The sequence below is a fragment of the Anolis carolinensis genome, unplaced genomic scaffold (genome assembly GCF_035594765.1).
Source record: "Anolis carolinensis isolate JA03-04 unplaced genomic scaffold, rAnoCar3.1.pri scaffold_7, whole genome shotgun sequence".
Classification (NCBI taxonomy): domain Eukaryota; kingdom Metazoa; phylum Chordata; class Lepidosauria; order Squamata; family Dactyloidae; genus Anolis; species Anolis carolinensis.
Window position 1 is genome coordinate 25,207,234 of NW_026943818.1, and position 21,889 is coordinate 25,229,122.

At 39.4% G+C, this 21,889-nt stretch overlaps 1 protein-coding gene across 2 annotated transcripts in view; it reads right to left on the reverse strand.

Moving 5' to 3' along the window:
• Positions 1-21,889, reverse strand: part of nlk (nemo like kinase) — a 104,437-nt gene that overhangs the window by 4,639 nt on the left and 77,909 nt on the right. Inside the window, exons 7-10 of one of the 2 annotated variants that reach the window (XM_008122640.3) lie at positions 18,710-18,811; positions 14,541-14,627; positions 3,886-4,084; positions 2,006-2,105 (exon numbers count right to left, since the gene is read on the reverse strand). In XM_008122640.3, coding sequence (XP_008120847.1) covers positions 2,008-2,105; positions 3,886-4,084; positions 14,541-14,627; positions 18,710-18,811 — 486 coding nt within the window. In that variant the 3' untranslated portion in view covers positions 2,006-2,007. The remainder of the gene's footprint in view (positions 1-2,005; positions 2,106-3,885; positions 4,085-14,540; positions 14,628-18,709; positions 18,812-21,889) is intronic. The other variant, XM_003228817.4, reaches the window with a different exon arrangement.

Here is a 21,889-nt window from a genome sequence, read left to right on the forward strand (position 1 = left end):
TGAATAGCCTTGCTGCTTGCAAGCCTGACCGCTTTCTACCTTGTGGAATCCTTGGTTGACCAGGTTGAATGGCAATTAATAGTCTCGGTGCGGCAAGTATGAATGCTGCAATTAATCACCTTGATTAGCATGTAATGGCCTTGCAGCTTCAAAGCCTGGATACTTCCTGCCTGGGGGAATCCTTTGTTGGGAGGTGTTAGCTGTCTGGAATTTCCCTGTTTTCAGAGTGTTGCTCTTTATTTACTATCCTGATTTTAGAGATTGTATTGTTCTGTATTATTATACCACAGTACATATTATATATTTACTAGCTGCGCCCGGCCACGCGTTGCTGTGGCGAATTATGGTGGTATGGGAAATAAAGTATTGAGGAACTGGTGGTAGTTAAGGTAAAGGGTAAAGGATTTCCCCTGACATTAAGCCCCCTTCTATGAGCCCCCTTCTACACAACTGGATAAAATGCACACTGAAGTGGATTATACGGCAGTATGGAGTCAAGATAATCCAGTGCAAAGCAGATAATATAAGATGATAAATGGGTTATATAGCTGTGTGGAAGAGCCTTGAGTCTACACTGCCATATAATCCAGTTAAAATCAGATAATCTGTATTTTATAGGGAGTGTGGAAGAGGCCTAAGTGAGGCCTAACTCTGCCTGTCCCCTGAGGTGAGTTGGTTGCTAGGAGACCAAGTGGGCGGAGCTCAGCCTTCTAACTGGCAGCAATTGGATGAAAGTAATTATTCCTCTCCCTCTAATTAGGACTTTATTTTTCTTTTCTTTTTGTTGTATGAACGTAGAGGCATGGATGAGGGGTTGTGCTGCCAAGTTTAGTGTTTCTGGGACGTGTAGTTTTGTTGTTTTGTCCTAGGCCAAAATTTCATTACTCTTTTACTTATATAGATAATCTTATATATTACATATATATTAAAAACATACATACACAGTAGAGTCTCACTTATCCAACATAAACGGGCCGGCAGAACGTTGGATAAGTGAATATGTTGGATAACAAGAAGAGATTAAGAAAAAGCCTATTAAACATCAAAATAGGTTATGATTTTACAAATTAAGCATCAAAACATCATGTTATACAACAAATTTGACAGAAATGTGTAGTTCATTACACATTAATGCTGTGTAGTAATTACTGTATTTACGAATTTAGCACCAAATATCACAATGCATTGAAAACATTGACTACAAAAATGCATTGGATAATCCAGAACGATGGATAAGTGAGACTCTACTGTATGTGTGTGTGTGTGTGTGTATATATAATCTTATAGCATCTGCTTAGAACTGGATTATATGAGGCCCCTTCTACACAGCTGTATAAAATCCACACTGAACTGGATTATATGGCAGGGTGGACTCAAGATAATCCAGTTCAAAGCAAATACTGTGGATTATATGCCTTGGCATTCTGGTTTATATAGCTGTGTGGGAAGGACTTGAGTCTACACTGCCATATAATCCAGTTAATCCAGGGGGCTGGGCCTAAAGGGGGTGGGGCCTACCGTTTCGAGCCATTTCTAAAGGGGGAAAACAGCTCTTTCTCGTCCTCTAATTTGGGCTTTATTTTTCTAGGTTTTTTTGTTTGAAAGACATAGACTGGATGACTATGTCTTTTGTGGCCAAATTTGGTGTGATTTGGTTCAGTGGTTTTGTGGTTTACTTCATGGGAAAAACATACATTACATACATTTTTATATATATAGATGAGCGTTATTAAAAGTAGAAAGGGAGAAATAAATTAATACTTAAATAGAGTAACAAATAAAAAATTATAATCAACAAGTAATGAGCGGGAGGCTTGTACATTTCTAAACATTACTCCATGTTAACAAAACCTACCACTGTAAACATTAAGACACCTCTTTAAGAATACATTAGGCATATTACTAAAAGTCTTGCAAAGCCCTTATAGGGTTTTTTTTTTAAAAAAGAAACCTGCCATACTGCTAAAGAAAAAAAAGTAAATGAATATCAGATGTGATTACATACAGTTACCTAATAAAGCTCTTAAAAGCAGCAGATTGTGGGTTGATGCACAGCGGTACTCTGCTTCCTTTCTGCTGTTCCAAAATGAACTGATGAATAATTTCTGAAACATAAAATAATAAAGAATTGCAGAAGGAAGGAAGGAAGGAAGGAAGGGAACACAGCTTTGGACAAACAGATAAAAACCAGATAAAATATACTGGGGTACACACGTCAGTAACACATTTGCATAGAACGGGGAAACGATAAGCAATTGGCCACCTTGATTGGCATTAAATAGCCCTGCAGCTTCAAAGCCTGGCTGCTTCCTTCCTGATATATTCCTGTCTGTATTTCCTGGTTTTTTTTAAGCGTTGCTCGTTATTTACTGTCCTGATTTCTACCAACCAACCTGCATATTATTTGCGAACCCAGAAATGCTGGACCACTCTCACAACCACCATGTCAGACAACACAGAGAAGCCACTGAAATCCACAAGCATGTGGAGAATATCAACAGAAAAGAGGAAACCATGAAAATGAACAAAATCTGGCTACCAGTATTTTTTAAAAAACTCTAAAATCAGGACAGTAAATAAATAACAACACTCAGAAGACGGGGAAATGATCAGGGCCAGCTAACACATCCTGACAAAGAATTCTCCCTGGCAGGAAGCAGCCAGGCTTTGAATCTGCAAGGCCATTCAATGCTAATCAAGGTGGCCAATTATAACATTCACACTTGCCTCCAACAGACAACAACAACAACAACAACAATAATAAGGCCACCCTACTGGGATCTGTGCACATCATCCGAAAATACATCACACAGTCCTAAACACTTGGGAAGTGTTCGACTTGTGATTTTCTGATATGAAATCCAGCATATCTATCTTGTTTGCTGTGTCATACTATGTCGTTGTGTCAATAATAATAATAATAATAATAATAATAATTTTATTTTTCTATCCCACCTCCATCTCACTGCAGGGACAGCTTACACAGGGCCAAGCCCAAAAACAGATAATAAAACAAAGTAGAATACATGTAAAAACAGCAATTTCAACTGGAAAAAAACACATTAAAAGCAAATACTACAATATAATAACAGTAAAAAAAGTTCTTTCTCCAACCCTGGACATTCCACAGATATATATATATACATACATACACACACACACACACACACACACACACACATACACACACACACACACACACACATATACACACACACACATGCAGTAGAGTCTCACTTAACCAACATAAACGGGGCCGGCAGAATGTTGGATAAGCGAATATGTTGGATAATAAGGAGGCATTAAGGAAAAGCCTATTAAACATCAAATTAGGTTATGATTGTACAAATGATGCACCAAAACATCATGTTAGACAACAAATTTGGCAGAAAAAGTAGTTCAATGCGCAGTAATGCTATGTAGTAATTACTGTATTCATGAATTTAGCACCAAAATATCACGATATATTGAAAACATTGACTACAAAAAAGAACGTTGGATAAGTGAATGTTGGATAAGTGAGACTCTACTGTATATATATATATCTATATCTATATTTATCTATCTATCTATCTATCTATTCATTGTTAATTTTATTTTATAAGTTAGCATAATACATCGAAAGTAGTGGAACAATATATTGATAGACATTCCACAGATATATAAACATCATTTGCCTAGTTTCCAACACACCTCACAACCTGTCATAGATGTGGGCGAAACGTCAGGAGAGAATGCTTCCGGAACATGGCCATACAGCCTGGAAACCTCGCAACAACCCAATAATCTATATTAAAACTATAAACACCCTTTCATTTCATGTGCATTCTACCGAGGCACAAAAAGCGGCACAAAAGGTGCAACATCACGACTCAAAATACTCACCTTTCACCTGCCGAACAGAACTGAGGTTCTTTTCAAACGTATCGTCGAACTTGGGGTTCGTGATAGGTTCGAAATCGTTGGTGTAAACGCGTCCCGTTGAGGTGGAGAAGCAACATTTACACATGCAGGTGTGGTATCGCAAACGCCCTTCGTCCAGATATGGATGAGCTAAGGCATCCTTAGCAGATATTCGCTTGGACTGGAGTTAAGAGGGAAGGCAAAAACACAAAAAGCTGGATACCGCGTTTCCCCGAAAATAAGACAGTGTCTTATATTAATTTTTGCTCCCAAAGTTGCACTAGGTCTTATTTTCAGCGGATGTCTTATTTTTCCATGAAGAAGAATTAGCATTTATTGTTGAACAAAAAAATATGAACATTTATCATATACTAGCTTGGGGACCCGGCGGTGCCCGGGTTATTTGAGAAAGGCAGTATATGTCTTTGAATGTTATGTATTCTCAATTTGGAGTGAGTGAACTACAAATCCCAGAGTCATGAGTTAATCCTCCCCAAACTTTGCCAGTATTCAAAGGTGGCCATTTTGGATCTGTGTACCAAGTGTGGTCCAGATCTGTCGTTGGCTGGTCATCGCCTGGCTGCAGTGCTCTCTGGATGTCAGGATGCAAAAAAGATCAGCATTCTCCAAGCTGCCCTTTTTCACACCTGACCACAACAAGTTGGATAAAGAAGACCATTTGGTTGGGAAGGCTGATTTATGACTTGATCTGGTCTTCAAACGTGGGAAAGGACAATGGAAAGGGAGGTGTGAATGGGGAAGAAGAGACGTGAGAGGGGGAGGGAAGAAACAACTGGATATACCGGGGGAAAGAGCGGAAGAAGGGCAGTAGAAGCTTTGCGGTCATCTTGGCAAGGCGGATTCAATAAAGTTTTCCATAGCTCCAAGCTGTGTGAGCCTATCTTTGTGTCCTACACCTTCCAGGAACTGACACTGGATGAGGGTGAACTACTACAACTCCCAGATTTCATGAGGCTTCTCTGAGCGAAGTTTGGTCCCGGTCCATTGGGGTCACAGTTCCTCTGGATGCAGGTGAACTATAACTCCCTTTTCCCCAAAGTAGTCCAATATGTTCTATTGCTTATGGGGGCTCTGTGTGCCAAGTTTGGTCCTGGTCCATCATGGGTAAGGTTCAATTGCAGGTGAACTATAAATCACTATATTAAATGACAAGATTAGACCTAGAGACAACAGAGTAGTGTGGCCTCTTACATTGACCAATTTATCTAAAAAATGTAATAAAACAGTGAGAAAATACTGGAATTTGGTAAGTGACATGGCAGGTTGTGAACATCCCCTTCTTATCTCCCACAGGAGAACACAAAATATCAAAGACATTTTGATTCATTCAGATTTAGATTCCACACAACATATTACTAAATCCAACCTGGTGGGTAATTTCGCTTGTCACCATTGTTCTATAGGCCCACAATTGTTTTAAGGATCATCACATTAAATTTCAATATAAAATAAACCATTTTGCTACTTGCTCCACTGAGGGGGTAATTTATGCCATCACATGTCCCTGTATCTACCTACCTATCTATCTATCTATCTATCTATCTATCTATCTATCTATCTATCTATCTATCTATAAAAGAGTGATGGCATCACGGCGACCTACAAAACAACAAAACCACAGGCCCCCCAACCTTGACATTTGACAACACAACCCATCATCCACGGCTCTAGGTTGATACAACAAAAAGAAAAGAAAAATAAAGTACTAATTAGAGAGAGAGGAATAATTGCTTTTATCCAATTGCTGCCAGTTAGAAGGCTAAGCTCCTCCAACTTGGTCTCCTAGCAACCCAATAAAAAATAATAAAAAACACTAAAAAAATAATTAAAAACACTAAAAAATTAATACAATAAAATACTATAATAACAGAAAATAACTAAAAATAATACAAGAAAATAATAAAATATAATAAATAAAAAGATAACTTACAATAAAATTAATTTAAAAATACAAATAACGTCAAATAAAAATTACACAACAATTTTTAACCAATACCACCACCACTTTGCCATAGCAATGTGTGGCCGGGCACAGCTAGTAATGTATATAATGTATATATGTATAATGTATCATGTATATTATTTATGCCATCACATGTCCCTGTATAATGTATATAATGTATATATGTATAATGTATATAGGCCAAACGAGAAGGGAAGCCAAAGTCCGTATTATAGAACGCAAAAGTAAGATCAGGAAACTTTCTACTGATTCGATTTTTTATAAACATTTTGAAGATCTAAAACACAATCCTGAATCACTCCGGGTCCAGGTTCTAGAAGTTGTCACACCTCCAAAGGCATAGATTTCAGACGAAGCTCCTACAGCGTGAATCTTTTTGGATTTTCACGCTCCAAACGGAATACCCGAAGGGGTTGAACAATACCAACTCTTATGATTGTTTCTTGTAAAGATTGATAGTCTTCCTTTAAATGTGACTCTGGAGTAACAGCAACTACATTACTTTACAACCACCTGACCATTGTGCTTGCCATTTAAGAGTGAAATCAGTTACTCAGTTTCATACTCGCATTGGAATCAAACTGTTTGCAGAGGATGCGTGTTTAAAACTTAGATCTTTCTGTGAGTATGACTTTTACATTATCTTTGTTGTGTATCGTGTATGTCTCGTGTAACTATATGTATTGTAAATAACTGGTAGCCACTATATATGTTCCCTATAGGATCCACATTAAAAAAAACTCAAAAAAAAAAACCAACTAAAAAAAGGACTACAATCCACCTGATGAAGACTCTTTTGAGTTGAAACAGGTTGTGGTTTTGGAGTCTACTATCTATATATATAAAAGGGTGATGGAATCAGGGCACCGGACAAAACAACAAAACTATAGGCCCCCCAACCTCGAAATCTGACAACACAACCCATCATCCACGGCTCTAGGTTGATACAACAAAAAGAAAAGAAAAATGAAGTTCTAATTAGACGGAGAGGAATAATTGTTTTTATCCAATTGCTGCCAGTTAGAAGGCTAAGCTCTGCCCACTTGGTCTCCTAGCAACCTACTCAGCCCAGGGTACAGGCAGACTTAGGCCTCACTTAGGCCTCTTCCACATATTATCTAATTTGCACTGGATTATATGGCAGTGTGGACTCAAGGCCCTTCCACACAGTTATATAACCCATTTAGAATCTTATATTATCTGCTTTGAACTGGATTATCTTGACTCCACACTGCCATATAATCCACTTCAGTGTGCATTTTATACAGCTATGAAGAAGGGGCCTCATATAATCCAGTTCTAAGCAGATAATATAAGATTATCAATATACAGTACAGTCTCACCATACTTCGCCACAGCAACGCGTGGCCGGGCACAGCTAGTCCATAATAAAGAAACAAGAACAATCATTATATATAAGAAGAGGACTCAATTTGTGTATGTGGAACAATTAAAGAACTAAAGAACATTTATTGTTTATGAGAAGAGTACATTCATCTTTCAATAGAAAAATATTGTTTTTACTGTGAATGTAACAGTCCTTTGTTTGATTGTTTAACAACGCCTTTTGTATCTGTTTTCATATTGATGTATTGAACTAAATTTAGGTTTAATGATTTCTGTATTACTGTAATAGTGGATACTTGTCTTTGTAGAACTACAACTTCCACCATGTGAAGTCAATTCCCCAAACTCCTCCAGGAAGTGTAGTTCCTGCTCAGTTCTGCTGTGTTTGTTATGCAGACAGATTTGAAAGGGAAGGGCAGTGGGCGGGGTCATGCAAATTTCACACCAATGGAGAACCCTAGAATGCCTGCCTGTGGTGGAGGAAAGTGCAAAATCTAGGATGAAATGGTCCTCAAACGAAAGCATTCCTTGGGTGGCAGGCCGTAGTGTTTGGGGAGGACATTGGCAGGGGTTGGGATACATGTTCGTGGTGCTCGCTGTAACCGCAATGTCAGTGGAAAGAAGTGACTTGGTGGCTCCTCAGCACTGGGAACTGGAGCCTGTTTGTGAAGGCTGTCTATGTGAGCAGACACCCATGCCACATATACGGGTTTTCACTTTTATTATGGATAGAGATAGATAGATATAGATTGTACAGTAGTTGTCATCACAAACCAGCATAACCAGACAAACTTTGAATCCTATCAAGAATTTCTTGTTACTACCATTATTTCCATGTACAACAATCTATGGTATGTACATTTACTGATCCTGCATGCTCTGGTGTACTGTTCAGTGGGCATGCTTCCAAATAAAATCTTTGCTAGGTCTTACTTTCGGGGGAGGCCTTATATTTAGTAATTCAACAAGGGGCCGGGCTGTGGCGCAGCTGGCTAGTAACCAGCTGCTATAAATCACTACTGACCGAGAGGTCATGAGTTCGAAGCCTGGGTCAGGTTAAGCCTCCGACCATTAATAGCCCCGGCTTGCTGTTGACCTATGCAGCCCCGAAAGACAGTTGCACCTGTCAATTAGGGAAATTTAGGGACGCTTTATGCGGGAGGCTAATTTACAACACCATAAAACTGCCAGCAAAACACGAGGAAAGGAATGCGGAAGTACAGCCACTACTGGATGGTGAAGCAACAGCTCCCCCTGTGGTCGGAATCGTGAAGCTGGAAAAATGTTTAAAAAATGCCTCTGAGTCTGTCTAATGTATGTTGTTGTCTGTTGGCATTGAATGTTTGCCATATATGTGTTCATTGTAATCCGCCCTGAGTCCCCTTCGGGGTGAGAAGGGCAGAATATAAATACTGTAAATAAATAAATAAATACATAAATAAAACCTCTACTAGGTCTCATTTTCAGGGGATGTCTTATTTTTGGGAAAACAGGGTATGAATTTGGAAATAATAATAATAAGGTTTTCCCTCGCTTCCATGTCCGACTATGGATGCCGCTAGGAGGCAGTGTTTCCCAAGGAAAACCAATGCTGCTAAATCTCCCTTTCATGGCTTACTTCTTCCTATTTGGCAGCAGCAGGAGGAAATGTCATGCTCTGTGCTCTCCCAAGTCAACAAACGTCTTCTCTAATGCCTTTTCAACACCTCCAAACCACTCAGGCTTACGCAAATAGCCTCTAGGACTTTCAATCTGTCTCACGGGCCTTGCAAGGCGACTCAAAAGGATGCTGATTCAATACACTTTTCAATATCATTGTTGTTTCTTGCTTCAGAAACAATTTCAGCCAGATACTTTGGATTACACTCCTATTTATCCCATAAACCATTACACATGACCACGGATCGGGATTAAAGCCTAAAGCCTCCCCCCACCAAGGACTAGAGTGAAGAAGGGAGGCATGTCTCCTGTGTCAATATAACAATATAATAATATAATATTCATATTATGCTATACTAATAATATAATGTATATACATATAATATTGATAATATTATAATATAATTCAATATAATGATAATACAGCATTATAATTGTATATTTATATTACATGTAATATTACTAATAATATTGCAATATAGTGGTATAGTACAATACAGTAATACTGTATATACTCAAGTATAAGCTGGGTTTTTCAGCCCTTTTTTAGAACTGAAAAAGCCCCCCTCAGCTTATACTTGGTTGAGGGTCCTGGTTGGCTTATATTCAGGTTGGCTTATACTCGAGTATATATGGTACATTTATTATTTTCCTCTATTATTATTGGCATTATTAGATTTATTATTTTACTCTTCTTCTTCTTCTTCTTCTTCTTCTTATTATTATTATTATTATTACATTTATCATTTTACTCTTATTATTATTGCTACTGTTACATTTATTTTAATCTATTCATTATTATTATTAATACATTTATTATTTCATTCTGATATTGTTATTGCATTTATTATTTTACTCTATTTATTATTATTATATTTATTAATTTACTCTATTATTACATTTATTATTTTACTGTATTTATTATTATTACATTTATTGTTTTACTTTATTATTATTATTATTATTATTATTATTATTTAAAGGATACATAAGCACATTTACATTGAAGAAGTTGAGAATAATGATTTAATCAGAGTTGGACAGTGTTATCTTAAATTACAGTTTTATGTAAATATTCAAAAATGTAATTTTATTATGATCTATTTTTATTTCTGAGATTTACCGCTCTCGGCTTATACTTGAGTCAACGTTTTCCCAGTTTTTTTGTGGTAAAATTAGGTGCCTCGGCTTATATTTGGGTCGGCTTATATTCGAGTATATATGTATATAATGCTCATATTGTGCTATGATAATAATACAGTATATTGTATGTATATATAACTTGTAAGCCACCCCGAGTCCCCTTCGGAGTGAGAAGGGCAAGATATAAATGTCGCTAATAAATAAATTGCTAATAAATGTTGAGTGATATTGGAATATTTTGACTATATTAGAAGCCAAGAAGCTGCCAAATTATTTATCCATCAAAGCTCAAAATTAGTTGGCAGTAGCTATTCATAATCTTAAGCAAAATTCTCCCATATTGTCTGCTACTTGATCCAACAATTATTAATCCTCCTGAAAGCTGAGAAAACAATTCTGAAAATAGGAATAATAATAATAACTTTATTTTTATACCCCACCACCATCTTCCCGAAGGGACTCAGGGCGGCTTACATGGGGCTAGGCCCAAACATAACATAGTAAAACACATCAAATAAAACCAGTCAATAAAAACTTATCAATAACAAATTAATAAAACATGGATAGCATAAAAAACATGGAAAACGAATGAGTGTGATAAGCTCCAATGAGTTGTGCATATTATGTAGTTTTCCAGAAAATAATAATAATAATAATAATAATAATAATAATATGTAGTTTTCCAGATGATAATAATAACACAATAATAACACAGAGACATAGTATGACACAGCAAACAAGATATATATGCTGGATTTTATATCAATAATAATAATAATAATAATAATAATAATAATATGTAGTTTTCCAGATGATAATAATAACACAATAATAACACAGAGACATAGTATGACACAGCAAACAAGATATATATGCTGGATTTTATATCAATAATAATAATAATAATAATAATAATAATAATAATATGTAGTTTTCCAAATAATAATAATAATAATAATAATAATAATAATAATAATAATAATAATAATAATAATGTTATTATTACAGTAGAGTCTCACTTATCCAAGAGTCACTTATCCAAGGTTCTGGATTATCCAATGCATTTTTGTAGTCAATGTTTTCAATATATCATATTTTGGTGCTAAATTCGTAAATACAGTAATTACAACATAACATTACTGCGTATTGAACTACTTTTTCTGTCAAATTTGTTGTATAACATGATGTTTTGGTGCTTAATTTGTAAAATCATAACCTAATTTGATGTTTAATAGGCTTTTCCTTAATCTCTCCTTATTATCCAAGATATTTGCTTATCCAAGGTTCTGCCGGCCTGTTTAGCTTGGATAAGTGAGACTCTACTGTATTATTATTATTATTATTATTATTATTATTATTATTATTATTGATACGAAATTCAGCATATATATCTTGTTTGCTGTGTCATACTATCTATTTGTGTCAATAATAATAACTTTATTTTTATATCCCACCGCCATCTCCCCAAGGGGACTTGGGGCGGTTCACATGGGGCAACACAATTAAAATGAAAATGATATAAAAATGCAATTCACAGAGTAAAAAATAAACACTGTAACAATAAATAGTAACATCATCCAGATGCTTCCAAGGCTCTGCTATTCTGCAAAATTGTGGATAAGAGAGACACAAATGGTTTCCAGTACAGTCTTTTACGGTTGAAGCTGGGCAAACTGTAGTCCGTCGGCCAGATTTAGTTCCAAAAGCCAAGTTATACTCTTCCTTTTTTGAAATCTTGAAGAAAAAGAGCAAAGAGCGACTCATTTGCCCAAGCTTTCCCCTTCTGGCCATCCCAGATGTAGGATGCTATTCCTGTACTGCAGGAGAAAAATATTCCAGCCCCAAGCAAAGGACTCAGAGCCAGCGAGGGTGGCAGAAGAGAAAAGGCATCTGTTAACAGGATGGCAAATGCCTACTTGCTGCCAATCAAACCCGAAGCGAGGCAACAGATCTGCTACCTACACCGAAAACACAGGGAAAGGAGCCTAAAATGAGTCACTAAACACCTTTGCATGAATGACTCCCACGTCCCCAGAGTTGTAAAGAGAGAAAAGCCACCGCTGGGAAGGAAGGTGAGCTTGTGGGCTCAGAACACAGGCCATTTCGCTGGAAGAGTGAAGAGCGACAAGTGGGGCCTGCACAAATTCACAGTGGGCCGGGGAGAAGATGATAATAATAATAATAATAATAATAATAATAATAATAATAATAATAATAATAATAATTATTATTATTATTATTATTAGCAGTCAAAGAAGAAGAACATGCCCTGGCAGAATATGTAAAGCAAAGTGATGAACCTGCTTTGATTGAAGTCAAAAATCAGAAACTCCTCAAAGCACAACAGACAAAAAAAACAGTACAAGAAAACCGCACTACAATCTAGAGCTGACAGCTGGCACAACAAAACATTGCATGGAAAGTTCCTTGACAAAATTAAAAGGAAAAGCTGATAAGGAGAAGACCTGGCTCTGGCTCATGAACGGGACCCTGAAGAAGGAGACAGAAGGCCTGATCCTTGCAGCCCAGGAGCAAGTCATCAGAACAAATGCAATTAAGGCCAAGATCAAAAAATCAGCTGTTGACCCAAAATGCATACTGTGCAAGGAAGCTGACGAAACCATGGATCATATCCTCAGCTGCTGTAAGAAAATCGCACAAACAGACTACAAACAGAGGCACAACTATGTGGCCCAAATTATTGATTGGAACTTACGCTTCAAGTACCACCTCCCAGCAGTAAAGAACTGGTGGGATCACAAACCTGCAAAAGTATTGGAAAATGAGCACGCAAACATACTGTGGGACTTCCGAATCCAGACTGACAAAGTTCTGGAACACAACACACCAGACATCACAGTTGTGGAAAAGAAAAAGGTTTGGATCATTGATGTCGCCATCCCAGGTGACAGTCGCACTGACGAAAAACAACAGGAAAAACTCAGCCGCTATCAGGACCTCAAGATTGAACTTCAAAGACTCTGGCAGAAACCAGTGCAGGTGGTCCCGGTGGTGATCGGCACATTGGGTGCCGTGCCAAAAGATCTCAGTCGGCATTTGGAAACAATAGGCATTGAAAAAATTATGATCTGCCAGCTGCAAAAGGCCACTCGACTGGGATCTGTGCGCATCATCCGAAAATACATTACACAGTCCTAGACACTTGGGAAGTGTTCAACTTGTGATTTTATTATACGGAATCCAGCATATCTCTTTTGTTTGTTGTGTCAGACTATGTCATTGTGTCAATAATAACTTTATTTTTGTATCCTGCCTCCTCCCCGAAGGAACTTGGGGCAGCTCACATGGGGACAAGCCCAGCAACATAGGTTAAAAACACAAATCTATAAATTAAAACATTGTAACAATATAAAAACAACATAAAACACATCAAGAGAATTTAAACGCTGGACATGATAGTAACTAAATATTCAGATAACTTCAGAACAGAAGGGTTAGTTTGCAGGAAAGACCCTTCAGGTACTTCTGAAACCGGAGCGAACAGTCCATGGGATCCAAGAGTCTGCTTAGATCACAAGCTGAACATGAGTCAACAGTATGATGCGGTGGAGGCTACTTCTCGACTGGATGATTATCTGCCGGGGTGCTTTGACTGTATGTGCCTGCACTGCAGGGGGTTGGGATGGATGGACTTTGGGAGTCCCCCCAACACTATGGTGCGGATTAGGCTCTAAGAAAACTCTTCCTTCCAGACCATTCCACAGTCAGGAGAGTCACCAGCCTTTCTGGGAGTTGTAGTTCGCCCACAATCAAACTTGGACCAAACTTGGCACACATAATCTCATGACTAACTCAACCGACTGGAGGGGTTTGGGGAGACTGACTCACCATAGTGGGAGTTGTAGTGTTGATGAAATTGTTTTTATGTAGTATGAAATTGTGCTTAAGAGTTTAAAGCTGGCTGTCAGTTTGTAACCCAGTAGTGCAGTGGTTAAATGCATAGAGTGGGAATGCATTGCTAGAGTGTAGCAGTTGGAGGTTCCGATCTGTGACAGGATATACGTCATATTCAAGATAAGACTGAAATGTGTGTGCATACTTCTCATACAATCTTTGAAGAAGTCAGATGGAGTTCTCTGGCATGCTGTGTATATAAGATGTATGTATCTGCAATAAAGTTTAAGCCACTGTTTACAGCTGAAAGCTGAAAAGTCTGAACTTTGTCCCTGTGCGATCTGAGCCGATGCCAAATTCGTCGGGAGAGGGATTGAGACTGATGGAGGTAATTCATCTCAATTTAACCACTTTTTGACATGTAGTTTATCCTACAGCTAGAGAGCACAATGAACCCTACCGATGATGCACCCAGAGCAAACTTGCCCAACATACTGATGAGAATTTTGGGGGGTTAACCTGGCATGATGTCAGTTGCAGTTAATCCACAACCTTATACATTTTGTACATTTTAAAAAATTGACTTTTTCAAACAGCCCGGGCAACGCTGGGTACCCAAGCTAGTTGTAAATATAAAACATCAACTCACTGGATCAAAGACCAACATCCTACAAAGGAGATGAACGGCTTCATGTGTAGCTTGACTTGATAATGTATACAGGACAGGAAGGGATGGCTATGAGCAAGAAGAAGGAGAGAAAGAGACTTAATTGAATCATTTAGTAAATATACATCCAATGCAATTTTCCTAAAATGATGTTAATACAGTTAGACATTATTATATTCATATCCACGAGACATATATCGAAGTCCAACAACATCAAGTTTGTCAACCTTTTGCTCTAACCCAGTGGTTGTCAACCTGGGGGTCCACAGATGTTTTGGCCTTCGACTCCCAGAAATCCTAACAGCTGGTAAACTGGCTGGGATTTCTAGGAGTTGTAGGTCAAAATTTCAAAATTGTGGTAACTATTTGAGAGATAAGATGCTCTCTTTCTTTTCCTATCGAATGAGCGGAGAAAAAGAACTCACAATTAAAAGTAATTTCCACAGATAAAAATAGCTCTGACCTCTTTATACAAATCCAAAAAAGGCTGTTGGGCTTCTTTTGTCCAGGAAAAGCACTTTGGCTAAAATTCTGGCTTTATACGCCGTTCGTTGGCTCTCTATCATTTCCTCCACTATCATTTCCTTAGCAGGGCACCTTTTCAAAACAACTGATCTCCTCAAAAAAAACAAAGCTGATTATAGAAGTCCTAGCATGCGCAGGTGTTGAAGGAAAAAAAAAACCTTAAGAGCAAGGAAGGAGAGATTATATAAGACTTTCCCTATTAGTGGCAGATGATTAATTGTTATTGGTATGTGGGAGGAATATGCTAGATGCCAACCAAGGACTAGCGCACACTATGCCTGAAATATAACAAAGCCATCAAGCCTTTCCCGCATCTATTTATGGGACAGTATTAATAGAAAAGGTTAAATTGCAAACAGCAGCTTTACAGAATCTGGCAAAATGGAAGGCTTCCTATGCTGCGAGCCTGCTTCTTTCTCTTTTTTGGAATTTTTTTTTAGGAAAAATGAAGGAATTGTACCTTTCTTAAGGTGAACGGCTAGTGTAAAGATAGAGAGCTGGGCTAAAACTAACAAAATGTTTTTCAACAAGGAGAAATGTACAGCATTGTACTTTGGCAATAAAAAGGAAATGCAGAGCTATAAGATGGAGAGGGGTCAACAACAACCCTAATGCACTTGGACAAGTGCATTAAGTCCAGGCTATTTGTCAAATCTCATCTCCCTGTATAGACCATTTCGGGTCACTCCCTGTATAGACCACTTTGGTCAGCAGAGGAGGCCCTGTTATAAGTCCCACCCCAGTCACAAGTGCTGCTGGTGGGAACGAGAGTGGTGGGAACGAGAGAGGGGGCCCTGCTCTCAGTCCCACCCACATCACAAGCGTACCTGGTGGGAATGAGAGTGGTGGGAACGAGAGAGGGGGCCCTGCTCTCAGTCCCACCCACATCACAAGTGTAGCTGGTGGGAGTGAGAGTGGTGGGAACGAGAGAGGGGGCCCTGCTCTCAGTCCCACCCACATCACAAGCGTAGCTGGTGGGAGTGAGAATGGTGGGAACGAGAGAGGGGGCCCTGCTCTCAGTCCCACCCACATCACAAGCGTACCTGGTGGGAATGAGAGTGGTGGGAATGAGAGAGGGGGCCCTGCTCTCGGTCCCACCCCCGTCACAAGCGTAGCTGGTGGGAGTGAGAGTGGTGGGAACGAGAGAGGGGGCCCTGCTCTCAGTCCCACTCACATCACAAGCGTACCTGGTGGGAATGAGAGCGGTGGGAACGAGAGAGGGGCCCCTGCTCTCGGTCCCACCCCCGTCACAAGCGTAGCTGGTGGGAGTGAGAGTGGTGGGAACGAGAGAGGGGGCCCTATTCTCAATCCAACCTCCATCACAAGCACGGCTGATGGGAACAAGAGTGGTGAGAATGAGAGAGGGGGCCCTGCTCTCAGTCCCACCCACATCACAAGCGTACCTGGTGGGAACGAGAGTGGTGGGAATGAGAGAGGTGCCCCGCTCTCAGTCCCACCCCCATCACAAGCATGGCTGATGGGAATGAGAGTGGTGGGAATGAGAGAGGGGGCCCTGTTCTCAATCCGACCTCCATCACAAGTGTGGCTGGTGGGAATGAGAGAGGGAGCCTTCTTCATGATCGTTCCCTGCCTCTGGAGCTCCCTCCCTAAAGAAATAAAAATGGCCCCCACCCTCCTCTCCTGTCAGAAACTGTTAAAGACACATCTATGCACCTTAGCATACAGAGAGGAGGAGGATTAACTATAGTCTACGTGAAAGCAGAACAAATACTGAACATTTTCAGCAACGTGGTCATTTAAATCGGTTGAGGTATACACTGGCTCTGTGCAATAATGTTTTTATTGAGTGTCATGTTTAAATTTATTGCATTTCTAATGTGGAATTTGTGGTGCTGGGCTGTGGCGCAGGTGGGAGAGCAAGCCAGTGCAATTAACTGCAATGAATCACTCTGACCAGGAGGTCATGAGTTCGAGCCCCGCTCGGAGCCTATGTTTGTTTGTCTTTGTTCTGTGTTAAAAGGCATTGAATGTTTGCCTATATGTGTAATGTGATCCGCCCTGAGTCCCCTTCGGGGTGAGAAGGGCGGAATATAAATGCTGTAAATAAATAAATAAATACATTAATATGTGTATATTATTGCCATGTTATTAGTGATGAAGTTGTGGCATTGGATGTTTGCCGTTTATATGTATGCTAACCGCTCTGAGTCCCTATGGGGAGAGAGGGCAGTCTAGAAATAAAGTTTTTTAAATAATAATAATAATAATAATGATTATTATTATATTATTGGACAAGAATTAGAGATAAAATCTTTGAAATTGATGCATCTGACAATCTGGCGACTAGTAAACAGTAGGGTTTCACTATTTGGTACCAATATTGTCAACAGTATCTCCAAGACGTAACATCTATAGCTTTAAGAAAAGCATTTACAAGCCTGCACCTCCAAACAAGGCCATCAGACTGGCTAGAGGGAAGATATAGAGGGATCCCTCGTGCCCAACGACTTTGTATTTATGGGTCGGGGGAAAGAGAAGATTTAATACACTATCTGTTACATTGCCCTTTGTATAATGACCCTAGAAACGATCTTCTGGGAACCCTTTTAAAAGGGCAGAATGGCAACAGTCAGCAGTTATCTGTGACTTGTTAGCGGATTATTCCAAAATCTAACGTTAAAGGTTGACACGTTTGCAGTCGCAGCCCAAAAAAATCGAGCTAAATTGGTAAAGTCCATAATGTTGGCTAGAAATGGAAATGGAGACCGTTGGGATGATACAAATCAGACATTGTTATTGTTATCACATCACTGAGACTGTGAAGAGCCAGCATATAGAATAAGTTTTAATGTTTGTATTGGAAAGTGCTTATTGTACTTTTAAAGGTTGTATAATAATAATAATAATAATAATAATAATAATAATAATAATAATAATAATAATAATAATTTATTTGTACCCGCCCTATCTCCCCATGGGGACTCAGGCTAGCTTTCAACATAGTAACAGGCAAACATTCAATGCCTATAGAAACAAAAATAAAAATAAAAATTTTAAACAAAAGACAATACTAAACATTGTACATTAAAATAAACAGGTACATTAAATAATTATGATTAAAAGCAATTAAAAAATCAGCGGAGGTAAAGTGTCATATCAGTTCCCTTTCGCCTTCTCTCAGGTGTCTCCTATTGATGCAGCCTAGAATGGTATTGGCCTTTTCAGCTGCAGCATCACACTGTTGGATCGTGTACGATTAAGACTCCTTTAATAGAATCCTAGAGTTGGAAGGGATCTCTAAAGGCCATCTAGTCCAAACCCATTCATTCTGACTTAATGCAGAGAAAGCACAATCAAAACAACCAGGACAGATGGTCATCCAGCCCTAATAATATTAATATGAATAATAATAATAGATATGGAAGAAACAACATGGGCCATCTAGTACAACCCCCTTCTGCCTTTGTGCAGCAAAAACACAATCAAAACACCCCTGACAGATGGCCACCCAGCCTAAATAATTATAATGATAATAACAATAATAATAATAATAATAATAATAATAATAATGTTATATTATTTGATGTCATGGTCTATGGCTGGTATAATAAACAATTCATTCATTCATTCAGAGGGATTTCTGAAAGGGTTTCTCTCCAGCCCACCTGTTTATGAGGACCCCTGAGTATGTGTGCCTTGGCGCCTTCACAAGCCGTCCTCATTGCTTCCAGTGACGGTGTTCCCAGAAGATCTGTGATCAAATCCAACTGTGGAAATGAAAAAAAAAATCAGGTGATGAGATTTTTATATTTTTGCATTCACTCTGCATTCAAGGAATTTAGTACAGTATGGTATAGTAATTTAATGTTATATAGCAGGGGTCCTCAAACTTTTTAAGCCAAGGGTCGGTCCACAATCCTTCAGACTGTTGAGGGGCCAGATTATCATTTGAAAAAAAAAATACAAACAAATTCCGATGCACACTGCACATGTCTTATTTGTAGTGCAAAAACAACAACAACAACAACAACAAGAACAATGAAAGAACAATACAATATTTAAAAATAAAAATTTTAACCAACATACATTTATCAGGATTTCAATGGGAAGTGTAGTCAATTAAAACTACACTTTATATTATAAAACTGAGGGTGGGGGCCAGGTAAATGACCTCGGAGGGCTGCATCTGGCCCCCGGGCCTTAGTTTGGGGACCCCTGTTATATAGTATACTAGCTGTGCCCGGCCACGCGTTGCTGTGGCGAAGTCTGGTGGTCTGGGAAATAAAGTATTGAGGAATTGGTGGTAGTTAAGGGAAAGGTAAAGGTTTTCCCCAGACATTAAGTCCAGTCGTGTGTGACTCTGGGGGTTGGTGCTCATCTGCATTTTGAAGGCGAAGAGCCGGCGTTGTCTGTAGCCTCCTCCAAAGTCATGTGGTCAGCATGACTGCATGGAGCGTCGTTACCTTCCCGCCGCAGAGGCACCTATTCATCTACTCTCATTTGTATGTTTTCGAACTTCTGGGTTGGGAGAAGGTGGGGCTAATAGTGGGGGCTGTGTTCGTCTGCGACCTTTGGGTGCAGAAGTTCAGCAGCTCAGCGCTTTAACACGCTGCGCCATCAGGGGAGATTATTTTCTCAAGGTTGTGAATATACAATATTTCTGATTGTTTTTTGTCTGTTAGAGGGAAGTATGAATGTTGGAATTAGGGAAAATGATTAGCATGTAATGGGCTTGCAGCTTTAAAGCCTGGCTGTTTTCTAGCTGAGTGAATTTTTTGTTGGGAGGTGTTAGCTGGCCCTAATTGTTTCCTGTCTGTAATTCCCTTGTTTTGAGAGTGGTGTTGTTTGCGATATTTTATGTGCTTCTATTGTGTGTGGATCTCAGAAAACAGAGGATTTGCCAGACTTTGATGATGGGAATACTTTGTTGGGAGGTGTTAGCTGGCCCTGATTGTTTCCTGTGTGGAATGGCCCTGTTTTCAGATTGTTGTTCTTTATGTAGTGTTTTGATTTTAGAGATTGTATTGTTCTGTTTTATTATAGCAGAGTAATTTTTATATATTGGTTTTATTGGTTTTGAATATTTGGAGCCAGATTGTATTCATTTTTACGGTTCACAGCAACATAATAATAATAGTAATAATAATAATAATAATAGTACTAATAATGAGTCTGGTAATACACACTGCTTCACTGCATTGTGAGCTTCCTTTCTGGAAGAATCCTTTCTTGGGAGGTGTTAGCTGGCTGTGATAGTTTGTTTTGTGGCATTCCCAATTTTCCTGATTTCAGAGTGTTATAAAAATAATAAGTTACTATTATTAGTGATTATTATATTGTTGAATGATTATCAATGTTATAATAATTATTATTCCATTTGTGAATGATTATCACTGTAATAATAATAATAATAATAATAATAATAATAATAATAATAATAATAATAATTTACTCTTATTTTGAATTGTTAATACATTGTTGGATGATTATCAGTGTTATAATTATTATTATTATGACAGCCTTGAATGTTTATTATTATTGTAATAATAATAACTTGTTATGATTAGTTATTATTGCATTGTTGAATGATTATTACTGTTATAATAACAATAATAAATTACTATTATTATTGGTTATTATTACATTCTTAAATGATGAGCAGTTATTATTATATTAATAATAATTATTACTGACAGGGAAGGGAAAGGTGAGGGCGATAGGGCTTCAGAGGGAAAAAAGGGGGGCTGCTGAGGCATTGGAGGGGGTTGTGATTTGTGGGTGACAACAACAACAACAACAACAATAACAACAGAAAAGGGGGGGGGGGCTGAGCCTGGGCCAACTTGGGCCTTCCCTCGAGTTGTTTTGGGTGCCAACTTCCACCCTTCCTGGTCTGAGGCTCTTTACCCCCCCCCCCAGCCGTTTAACTGGGTGAGGGGGAAAAGGAAGGGGCCTGAGGCTGGGAAGGGCGGGAGTTGGCGCCCAAAACAACTGGAGGGGAGGCCCAGGCCTGCTGGAGGGCCATGCCCTCCTCTTCCCCCCTCACCTTGAAGTCCTCAAAGAACCGGGGAAGAAGTCCTTGAGGCGGACCAGGGTGCAGACGGCGCTGCGGAGGGAGGGCCCGGTAGGAGGAAGGCCGAGGCCGAGGCCGGGAAGAGGAGAGAGGGTGAGGCGGGGGTCCGCGGGGCCTTCCTGGCGCTGAGGGGAGGGGAGAGGGGCTGGAGGAGGGGGCCTGCTCCGCGACCCTCCATGGGCCCTGAGGGGGGAGGAGATTGGGGGGGGAGGGCAGAGAGGAATCCGCCTTCCTGCCTGCCTGCCTTCCTTCCTTCAGCCCAGGCCCAGCTCTGAGGCGAGGTGTTTGTGAGGCCTCCTGGGCTAAGGATGATGTGTGTGCGCGCGGGAAGGGAGGAGAGGGCGGTGTGCGCGCAGGCGCAGATCGCCTGTTGCGTTTTTTGGGCTTTTGTTGGCCCTGTGATTGTGTTTGGCATCTAATTGTGCTGTATCTTACTGGAGCCGTGGATGATGGGTTATGTTGCCAAATTTCAAGGTTGGGGGGCCTTTACTTTTGTTGTTTTGTAATGGCGTCTGGATCTGTAGTGATGTTATTTTTTCAAAGACAGCGGCAGTGGAGGTCGCGAGAGAGGGTGAGGGAGGCTTTGACAGTTGTGTGTGTGTGCGCGCGCGAGCGCCATAAAGGTTCGAAGCATGGTGTTTTTGCGCATGCGTACCTAGTTTTGGCATTTTTTGGTGTTGTGATAGTGTTTTATGTGTAAATTTGTTGTATCTTACTGGAGGCGGGGATGATGGATTGCGTTGCCAATTTTCGAGTTTGGGGGGGCTGTAGT